This window comes from Conger conger, chromosome 7 (assembly GCF_963514075.1).
Source record: "Conger conger chromosome 7, fConCon1.1, whole genome shotgun sequence".
Classification (NCBI taxonomy): Eukaryota; Metazoa; Chordata; class Actinopteri; order Anguilliformes; family Congridae; genus Conger; species Conger conger.
In genome coordinates, this window is record NC_083766.1 from 60,077,311 (window position 1) to 60,089,176 (window position 11,866).

At 38.9% G+C, this 11,866-nt stretch overlaps 1 protein-coding gene across 1 annotated transcript; it reads right to left on the reverse strand.

Annotated features, from left to right (window-relative positions):
• Window positions 1-10,589: 10,589 nt before the first annotated feature.
• On the reverse strand, window positions 10,590-11,567 carry LOC133133482 (olfactory receptor 52B2-like). The gene has a single exon (XM_061249581.1). It carries the CDS (start codon window positions 11,565-11,567, stop codon window positions 10,590-10,592), a length of 978 nt encoding a protein of 325 aa, XP_061105565.1.
• Window positions 11,568-11,866: the final 299 nt, after the last annotated feature.

The following is an 11,866-nucleotide window of genomic DNA, read 5'->3' on the forward strand; positions in this document are numbered from 1 at the left end:
CATCAATTAAAATCCACAACTGCCCGCCCTTGTTTGCCGTTCATAACTTCGTATCGGGACTTGCGTCAGATTTAGAAATATGGTGGTACAAACGATTCCTTTCTTTAGGACGATTTAATTTATAAATATAATAATACTATTGGAAGAAATCAATTAAATAAAGTGTTTCAAGCTGTATTACAAAATAAATATTTCCCAAGATTATATGTTTCAATAATATCAAAATATGCAATAATAAAGCACACTTTAATAGGTTGCCTTCCTTGATGGGCTATTACCTCTTAGAGCCGCTAGAGGGAGCTCCTGTCACATGTGAGCTGTGAAGGGAGTGTCCTATTGGTCGTTGGTATATTGGGATGAGGGTTAGTCAGTGCTTTGTCAATGGAATTAATGACTCGATGACTCTGCTTACTGAATGTGGGCTATAACGCAGTTGGGGGGCTGCGTTGTGTTCTCCCTTGCGTTGTGGGCGTCCCCACTTCCTACTCATCTGGAGCTGAGTTTCCCTGCCGTTTGTTGTTTCTTCGCTCGCTTCAGATGGGACTTCTCGACCGTTTTGATTGGACATTTAATTGGTTGACTAAGTGCCGGGGAGTTATCTATTCCCTTTATTGTTTTCTCCTTCCTCCTCTTTGCCTGTAGGGATGCCCCCCAGAAAACATTAGCGTCATCTCACATATTGTGGGTAACTTTTAGAACCCTATTTGGTCGCGTTTGATCCTCGGACCCCACTCCATCACATACACACACTGCTTAACATGCTGAAAATTTATTTTAAGCTTATGTCAATAACTGTATAATTTTTTAGTTTACAGCATTTTATGTGCATAATTATCAAGGGTGCCAACAACAGGAGCATTCCTGGATAGTTTATTATACAATATATAGTATTTTGCAACTCAGAGGACCCATATTATTAATTGGTTACCGTATGTCCTTTTGAAGTCTCAAAATGACCTTTTTGAAAGCCTGCATATAAATAGCAAAAAACAGATTCAATATTACATATTAAAACCTATTCCTTTGGTAACTCCAAAGCAGGCCACCTAAACTGTGTGAAATGTCTGGAATAAACATATGTGCATAAAAAACTTTGTTTACACCAAAAGCATGGACATATACAAACAGAACTTTGAGATTTGTTTTATTTACCTGGTTACAGGCCAGCTGCAAACACTCCTCAGTGACTTCAGCTAATTCAGCTGATTCAGCTGATGTTTACATGGCCCTCCTCCATACAACACAAAACCGATCTTATATATCAGCATGTTTTCCAAATATTAACTTTCTGTATTTCATATCTACATTTACATTTAATATTTATATGCAAACTTAACATTTACATTTTCATTTAACACACACACACATAGATATATTTATATTTCTTTCTTTTTTTTGCATTAGTGTGCTAGCAGAAAAGAGCAAACATTCATTTTCCAAAAAAATATAATGTTGCAGCTAAAGTATTACATTTTGTTTAAATAAATCTACATTAGTATTCCACTTTTCTGATAAAAACTTAGCTGTCTAAGATTACCTGGATAGCCAGAAGCAAGCGAGACAGCCAAAGTCTGCAGAAGAACTGTGGCTCTGAAATATGTTTGTAACAACCTACCAGCTATGTTTTAAACTGTTAATTTCATTATTTTTGAAAGCATATTTGGCCTAAGACTTTTGCACAGTGCAAAAAAAAATTACATTTATGTATTTTGTATTTTATTAATTGCATTTTTAAATTATTTTCTCCAAGCACATTCGCAAGAACAGGCTCTCACTCAGTAATAATAAAGGTACATAAATTGGTAACTTCGGACTTCTAACGGTCAAGAGAAGAATTGCAGCAACAAACACCCTCAAACCACAGCACTGTTTATCCCACTTTTTATCGCCCCTCCTTGGCTGTGGCAATAAGAAACAATTTTCAACCGATGAGCTTTAATTATTGTACAACTATACAATGTTTTAGTACAGATTGTGGGTCAGTCAATTGTAGATTTTTAAACTGTAATTTAAGGACTATAAACACAGGCAGAGGGTGAGTTAACATGTCAGTGAGCCGTATTCGATGATAAGAAGGGATTTACAATGGTATTGTAATCTTACCTAGAATTTGTATTGTTTCATTGATAGCAGAGTCGGAGCTTATCAGGAAGCAATAATGTGAATGAAGGTAATTTCAGACAAAACAACATTTCATGCCCGAGTATTACATAAGCACGCCAAAAGACAATAAAATAGAAAATTACACAAAATAAAATTAGGAGGGAGCTGCCAATGCAACAATTAAAAGGGACAATTCAACTAAATAGCATTGCACAAAACATAGACATGCGCAATTGAGGCGAAACAACAAAACCGAAAAGGAAATGTATATTATGAATTTGAATTAATTAATTGCAAATTTACTGCAAGCTTCGGCTCTTCGTCTGGCTTGCCCACGGTGCAACTTTCACTTTCTGGAGCAAAGCCAATATTATATTCCTGATTTCTTTGGTTGCCAGGGAATACACAATAGGGTTCAGACAGGAAGGAATGCATGAGGCTAACGATAAATTCACCATTTTGACGTTTGGATCGACGAGGAATAAGAAAATTTCAATGATGTACAGCGTTATGGTCGGCACGTAAAACATCGCCACTACGATGAGATGTTCTGTGCACGTAGCAAGTGCTTTGTACCTGCTCTCAACACTTTTCATTTTAAACACAACTCTCAAAATACAGCCGTATGACATCACGATTAAACTAAGAGGCCCAAACAAAAACAGTATACTCACAAGAGAGACGGCTGACCATTGTAGTGTGCCATCATTGCACGCCAGACTGACCACAGTTGCGTACTCACAGACAAACGTGGACACAGTGAGTGAATCACAAAATGACAGTTTTGTCAAGATTACGACCACGAATACGACTGCGCTCCCGCAAAACGACCAAACAATCGCTAAAATACCAATCATGCGTGTGGGTGTGTTGATTGAATTATGCCTCAGTGGGAAACATATCGCAATTAACCTGTCATAGGCAAGTACACTGAGAGAAAATGACTCTAGTGCTATAGCTCCGAAATAGAAAAAGTTCTGTGTCAAACATGCATTATAGGACATGAAGGTATCGCTCGTGACAACGGTCTTGATCGTACTCGGAATAAAGGATGTACTGCACATCAAATCGACAATCCCTAAATTTGCCACCGCAATGTACTTTGGAGTGTGCAGCCGATGATCTGTACATATTATGGAAATTAATAAGGAGTTGAACAAAATCGTTACAATATAAATGAAGCCGAGAAAAAGTACATGCAAATGAGCAAACTTTAAATGCGTAAATCCGATAACGTAGAATCCCGCTGGTCTTATGATGGAGTTGTTTGTGATCGAAGTGGCGAGAATTCCCATTGCACGTGTGCGGTGTCCCGGACCTCTGTGTGGCTGCTTTTCCTCTGGGCCTTGAGAGAGAAGCAGATGAATGGCAATCAATGAGAACATCCAACCACATGAAAATTCAGGCGAGGTTCCGTATCCATTACCTAATGTACTATACAACATGCTGTTTGACATTTAGGAGTGACCCTAATTAAGAAATTTGTTGTGTTGGCAGTGTGTTTTGGGTCTTTGTTTTGCTGCATGATGAAGTTCCTTTCAATTAGTTTGGACATATGTCTCTGTAAATTGGCAGACAAATTGTTTTTGTAGACTTCTGAATTCACCCTACTGCTACCATCATGAGTTCAGAAGCCATGCAAGCCCAAGCCATGACACTTCCTCCACCGTGCTTCACATATGAGCTTGTATTTTGGGATCATGAGCAGATCCCTTTGTTCTACACACTCTTGGCCTTTCCATCACTTTGGTACAGGTTCATCTTCATCTCATCGATCCATAAAACCTTGTTCCATGACTTTTGTGGCTCATCTCTGTACTTCTTAGCAAATTGCAATCTTGCCTTCCAATTCTTACTCTTGATGTGTGGTTTGCATGTTGTGGTATAGTCTCTATATTGCTGCTCTCTAAGTCTTCTTCAAACAGCTGATTGAGATACCTACAGCCCTGCCCTGTGGAGATTGTATGTGATGTCACTCACTGATGTTTTGGGGTTTTTCTGCACAGCTCTCACAATGTTTATGTCATCAACTGCTGTTGTTTTCATTGGTTTCCCCTTTTCTAAGCCTCAAATGGCTTGCTTTTCTCACAAAGACAGGTCTCTGGTCTTCATGTTGGTTTTGTCTTTTCTAATACAAATGCAATCTTCATAGGAAAAACCCAAGGTTAAAACCAACAGTAGACATTCAGAACTATTTAATATATAACCAATCAATCTGTCAGGACACATATGGGCGACAAGAAATACTTATCAGTCACATGTTCCAATAATTTGTCCAAAAGCTTCTATAATGTATAAATGGTTAATTCGATATCGTTGAAAATATCCTCAAATATATATTATATATATATCACATATATCCTTTCAATCTTAAAGTCTTCACAGTACAGAACCGAAATAACAAAAAAACGTGTCACGGTCCAATGAATTATGATGCTCACTGTTGTTCCTCGAAAGCAGTTCATTATTCGATTGTTATTAGAGAGTTATTTCAGTGGGAGGCTACATCGTCAGTAGCCCATCTGGGAAGCCACCGCATTTGACGGCTCAGTTCCCGGGAAATATGCAACACTGAGAACCAAGTTATCCATTGTATAATATTTCAGAGCTTGGGATGGTCAAGCACGTAGCGCAAATTTTCTGTGTCAATCAATGGAATGTTTAAAGGCAGATTGAATTGGAAATTCAAATGGTGGCTCATTTAACTCAAACTGGAAAAATGAGTGTCAAACTGTTCATACAAATTAAACCACTCCGTTCAGAGAGTCAGAAATAAATTGTTATTTTAAGGGAAACAAACGAACCAATTATTTTACCTAAAGCATAACTAATATTTTGCAGCATTGCGCATGTGGATACCCCCTTGGCAAATATCGCAATTTACACATAATAAAGGGACAAACATACAAATTCAAAATACAGGTCAGCTCGAACACCTCGTCATGCTCGACCAGTTATTATGTCTGCTTCCATTCTAACTCAGCATCATCATTGGTTGACGTCGGACCCGTCCGTTTAAACTGCGTATTGTTAGCTACTTAGGGTATAAATAATGTATAGCCTTTATGGTTTTTTTTTTTTGTTGTTGTTTTTTTTTCATGCATAATAAATAACAGCATGTATTTAGTTAATATTGTTTCTACGTTTTCCACAAAACCTCCGATTGAAGTCAAGAGCAAGACCATGGACCGCATTATCATCACTTTTGTAAACACGGGTAGGCCTATATTTAAATCAACATTCAGCATGGTGTTGACCACTTTGAATGTGAGCATGCATTAAGCTTTGCGGTTACATTTTCCGGTATCACTCTATTTTTCGATATGGTATCTGGTATACTAGCTATGCATACATACATATGGAAGGAAAGCGCCTAGAAACCAGCACGCTCAGCCCTGACGCGCATGAATTCCAAAATAAAATAAAAATAAATGAAACAGAACGATTATAGGCGCAGGAGTAGAATTAGCTCAACAGGAAAACGCTGCTCACCAGTTGTTCTTAGCATTGGTCAACGTAGAAAACCGTTCATCTATTGTGCTTCTCCACTCATACTGCACAATTTATCTCCTGGCGTGTGTGAAATGGGAATGCCTACTTGGGAATTCTTCTGGGACACCAATTAAAATCCGCAAGTGCCGCCCATTGGCTGTTGAATTTATAATCTCTTTGGGACCTACACAGTAGGGATCATCAACTCTGGACGTCAAATCCAAATCCAGCCCTGCCTTTCTTTTCTCCCAGATAATTCGTGCTTCTGATTTGACAATGGGACTTATTTGGCACCAGAGTGCACAGGGTATCTTATCTAAATGTTCAGAGATTACATTTAGGGTCATTTTCAAAACTGCAGACACAAAACTGAGAACAGATAATCAAAATGCACATTTTCCAAAACTTTAAACATTTCTTTCAATTGCTTGGATACAATATACATAAACCAAAAATAATTTGTTCGCTGAACCAATTCACATTGACACAACTTAACGTTCAAAGTATTGGTATTTCAAAATGAAATACATGCATTACATTTGAAAATACTGTCTTTTCATTCACTTTAACTACCAATGTGTATCCACCTGCAAGAACGTAGCGACACCATGGAGCAGGTATATGATCCATGTTAGAATAGAGATCAAGCAGTAAGAGGAGGAGGTGGTCAATGGAATGGCAGACGACAAGAGAGGTCTTATTTCTCGTTTCTCATCTTAGAGCTGTTGCTATGATTACAGTTTTTTTACAATTGCAATTAAAAACGCTTCATACAACTCTCTGCACCAAAATGCAGCTTGGCAGTTCATTCCATTGAACAATTATCAATCACAGAACAATCACAAAATAATTTAGTCTTAATGAAAAAAAAAAGTAAACTATCAAAAAAGGCTTGTTTGCAATTGTAACAGTGAAACAAACCAATTGTTCAATGATTCGACTTTTTTCCTGTATCAACAATTTTTTCCTGCTTTAGTAAATTATTGTAAAAAAAACAACTAAACAGTGAAGATATGGGTATCTTTTGTGTGGGCAATCTAAACAAATGTTCCTATAGTATTTAGATTATCGCCGAAGTGATTGTAAAAAACTGTAAAGTATTGTAAAAAATAAAAAATAAAAAAATAAATAAAGTGAAGCTATATATGTATGTTTTGTGTAGGTGATCTAAATAAATGTTCCTATAGTATTTCACAACAAATTAGTTACTTGAAGCAATGAGTGCAAGATTTGTTCAAAGATATGAATGCACGATGCATGCATTGAACAGGCGAACAGGTTGTGTTACAAGTGCTTACCATTTTGAGTGTTGTGTCTAAGGTTTTTAAAAATTGAACACAAGGTTGTGAGTTTAGCGTCCAAGTGATTGTAAAAAAAATAATAAAAAAACTAATAGGAATTTAAACTTCTTCTGTGCAGCTCAGAAAAAAAAATGGAGAGTTAATATTCTTTTTTTTAAGAAATGTTTTCAATAAAATTAGGGTACTGTTCCAAATAGTTGGCTGTACTTTTAATTAATGAATCTATTAATATTAATGGTAATAATGTTGTGCCGAGAGACGGGAGTCGGAGGCGGAGTGTTGAAATTAAGAGCAAGGCGTTTATTCAACATTAGACCAGCATTTTAATACCGCAAAGTATGTCAACAGCAGCAAAACAGAAGAAAGAGCGCGAACAGTATTTGTGCAGCTCTAAAAGGAACCCGGGCGAAAACCCTTTGCCTAACCTAACAGTTCCGTTGGTGAATTATTTTACAATGTATGATCACCACACAAACTTGTAATAAATTGTAATTAAGTGTAATACAGTTGTATTAATAAGTCGCATCCGCATATCGGGGTGGAGGTGGGTCACTATGCTTGGAACATTATAATATTTTGTCAATATGTCTTTATTATTATTCTTTTTTACATGCCATTAAGGAATGAGACCCCGTGATATATCGGGGATATTGGCACACCTAGCGGGGCGGTTCGGCGCGACGCTAAGCGGAATGCCGTTACACCAACGAGATGTGCCAATTCAATAACGCTTTTATACAACGGTTACCACATTTATCTTTCGGCATTTCATAAAATAAAGACAAGACAAACTTGAAATTAATGTATTTTTAATTATTATGTTTTATGGTAAATGTATTCTTCCACTGAACAGTAGTTTATTGGTTGCTAAGCAACAGTATTGCGAACGTTAGCTAGCAATAATGTAGCTATCCTTACTCCACTGTATAAGCAACGGTACTAACGTTAGCTTCGTTACTAGCAATAATATATCCCCAATGCACTAACGTTAGCAAAGCAACGCTATTGCAATAATATATCCCCAATACGTTAACGTTAGCGAGCTAGCTTGCTGGTTTACGTTACACCAGACGGCACTGACGCACAAGTAATTTATCTTTGTTGTACACGTTTATCTGGACATTGCCAGATAACCTGCAGTTATTGAAATAACTCATAGCGTCGTTATGCGTCATCATTTGCGTCGTAATATTCAAATATTTGTGAACATTCCATTTAGCCGTGAGTATATCGTGGATATTGGCAACTGACCAATAGAGACAATGGACCGGACCTATCCGTGTTAATTTAAACTGCATCCACCAAATGAGCTACCCAGCAGCTCCCAAAAAATTTAGCAAAACGTTTCATACATTTAGGTTTATGTTATATACATTTTGTTGAATGTTTATCCAAATGTTTAATACATTTATCTCAATGTATCATACGTTCAGCAAAATACATTTAGGTGTAGTTTTTGCGGTCCAGTTCCACTGGCCCATTTTACCTGATCGCAGAATGCTTGTCTTGAAGGGGAACATCTGATACTTAAATAGCTCTAGATAGCACTAAATAATTCGTTTTTTATTACATAATTATTTATTAAGAAACATACATAAAAGTTGAACATTGTGTCCATAGCTACACTGCTCAAGACAATTAAGGGAACACTTAACGGACTCAGATCTTGATGAATGATTTATTCAAGTTGAAAATCTTTACTGATGTATATTCATTTGTTGAGAATAAAATGATGTAATGGTCAAAGGAAACCAAAATCATCAACCCATTGAGGGCTGTATTCAAAATCACACTGAAAATCAAACAAAAAAATTGAAATCACAGGCTGATCTTTTATTTTATCACGGCAACTCATAATGTGACTCAGTAGTGTGTTTGGCCCCCGCATGCCTGGACGCACTCCCGACAACGTCTGGGCATGCTCCTGAGTCGGTGGATGGTGTCCTGGGGGATGTCCTCCCAGACCTGGATCAGGGCATCAGTGAGCTCCTGTATAGTCTGTGGCGGTACCTGGCAGCATTGGATGCACCGATACATAACGTCCCATAGGTGCTCAATTGGATTTAGGTCAGGGGAACGTGAGGGTCAGTCAATGGCATCAATGCCCTCCTCATCCAGGAACTGCCTAGACACTCTGGCCACATGAGGCCGGGCATTGTCCTGCACCAGGAGGAACCCAGGGCCCACTGCACCAGCGTAAGGTCTGCAATTGGTCCGAGGATTTCATGTCGTTATCTAACAGCAGTCAGGGTACTGTTGGCTATGACATGGAGGTCTTTGCGACCCTCCAAGGATATGCCTCCCCAGACCATCACTGACCCACCACCAAACTGGTCATGCTGGATGATGTTACAGGCAGCATAACATTCTCCACAGCATGTGAAGAGAACAGGGTGCCAATGGCAGAGCTGCCAATTCTGGTGGTCTCTCGCAAATGCCAATCGAGTTGCATGGTGCTGGGCTGTGAGCACAGGTCCCACTCGAGGACGTTGGGCCCTCATGCCTCCCTCATGGAGTCTGTTTCTGACAGTTTGGTCAGAAACATGCGCACCAGTAGCCTGCTGGAGGTCATTTTGCAGGGCTCTGGCAGTGCACCTCCAGTTCCTTCTCATACAAAAGAGCAGATACCAGTCCTGCTGCTGGGTTGATGCCCTTCTACGGCCCCGTTCAGCTCTCCTTGTGTAACGGCCGGTCTCCGGGTATCTCCTCCATGCTCATGAGACTGTGCAAACCTTTTTGCGACCGCACGTATGGATGTGCCATCCTGGAGGAGCTGGACTACCTGTGCAACCTGATTGGGCTGCAGGTACCGCCTCATGCTTCCAGTAGTGACAAGGACACTAGCAGAACACAAAACTAGAGAAGAACCAGACAGGAAGGATAAAGAGAGAGCAATCGTCTGTGGCCACCACATGCAAAACCATTACCTTTTTGGGGGTTGTCTTTTGCATCTCCATTGCACCTGTTGTCACTTTAATTTGAACCAAAGCAGGTTGATTCACAATCACTTGTGCTTCCTAAATGGATAGATTGATATCCCTCAAGTTTAACTGACTTGGTGTTGCACTGTGATGATTAAGTGTTCCCTTCATTTTTTTGAGCAATGTATTTTTATGGTGTGAAAGATAATTACATTTACCTGACTTCAACCTAGAACCTTTGGAACAGTATTTGGAACAGAAACATTACGATCCAGATTCTATTCAGAACGAACGGATCGAAAATTTTTTTTAACCCTGAATATAACCCCTCGACTCCCCTCCCAAGAGGATTATCTATCTATTTTCATTCCTTCATTCATTTTCAGAATAGGTTTTTAAATAATCAATAGGACATCCTATCATGTAATATGTATCTGGTGGAGGTAAAAATTCTTCAAAAAAAAAAAAAAACACTTCTGAGAGGTAGGTTTTTTTTTTTTTTTTTTACAATAATGACCTTTATTTAACCAAGTAGGTTAGTTAAGGGTCTCACTGGCAATAGTATACCACAGTAATACTCAAGCACGCCAGAAGACAATGAATAAGAAAATTACCGAGAATAAATGTAAGGGACAGCTGCGAATGCAACGCTTAAACTTTAAAAAGGAATTTATGTGTCATGTGTCAGGGGTATGAGTGGGGAAATGGTTATTGGGGGTCTTCCAATAAAATACAATTCAACTACAAAGCAAATTTACTCCAATCTTCAGCTCTAGGCCTGCCCCGCCCACGCTGCAACTTTGACTTTCTGGAGCATAGCCAGTATTCTGCTCCTGATTTCTTTGGTTGCCAGTGAATACACAATGGGGTTCAGACAAGAAGGTATGCATGAGGCTAACGATAAATTCACCATTTTGACGTTTGGATCGACGAGGAATAAGAAAAGTTCAATGATGTACAGCGTTATGGTCGGCACGTAGAAAATCGCCACTACGACCAGATGTTCTGTGCATGTAGCAAGTGCTTTGTACCTACTCTCCACACTTTTCATTTTAAATACGACTTTCAAAATACAGCCGTATGACGCGACGATTAAACTAAGTGGCACAAACAAAAACAGTATACTTACAGAAGAGCCCACGGCCCATTGCAGTGTATCATCATTGCACGCAAGACTGTGCACCGTTGCGTACTCGCACATAAATGTGGACACAGTGAGTGAATCACAAAAAGAAAGTTTTGTTAAGATCACGACCAAGAACACTATTACGCTCACACAAAACGACCAAACAACCGCTAAAATACTAATCATGCGTGTGGGAGTGTTGATTGTATTATGTCTCAGTGGGAAACATATGGCAATTAACCTGTCATAGGCAAGTATACTAAGGGAAAATGACTCTAGTGATAGAGCCCCGAAATAGAAAAAGTTCTGTGTCAAACATGCATTGTAGGACATGAAGGTATCTCTCGTGACAACGGTCTTGATCGTACTAGGAATAAAGGATGTACTGCACATCAAATCGACAATCCCTAAATTTGCCACCGCAATGTACTTTGGAGTGTGCAGCCGATGATCTATACATATTATGGAAATTAATAAGGAGTTGAACAAAATCGTTACAATATAAATGAAGCCGAGGAAAAGTACATGCAAATGAGCAAACTTTAAATGCGTAAATCCGATAACATAGAATCCCGCTGGTCTAATGATGGAGTCGTTTGTGATCGAAGTGGCGAGAATTCCCATTGCACGTGTGCGGCGTCTCCGCGTGCCTGCTTTTCCTCTGGGCCCTGAAAGAGAAAACAGATGAATGGAAATAAATGAAAACATACCATCACGTGTTAAGTAATGCTATGCTCCGTGCCCTTTGCCCAATTTGCTTTACATTTCGACATTTAGCAATCCTTTGACATAGCAGTACATTTCCTCTGAAGAAGTTCAAGTTTAATTCTCAATCAGCATCAGCAGCCCGGCTGGAAACGAGTAATAAGCTGCCTTTGAGTAATAATCGCAGTATTATGCTAGAGACAACGAACTGACCCATT

Bases quoted from the DNA above. Each gene is read 5' to 3' on its own strand.
- LOC133133482 (XM_061249581.1), bottom strand. From the start codon at position 11,567: ATGGGAATTCTCGCCACTTCGATCACAAACGACTCCATCATTAGACCA.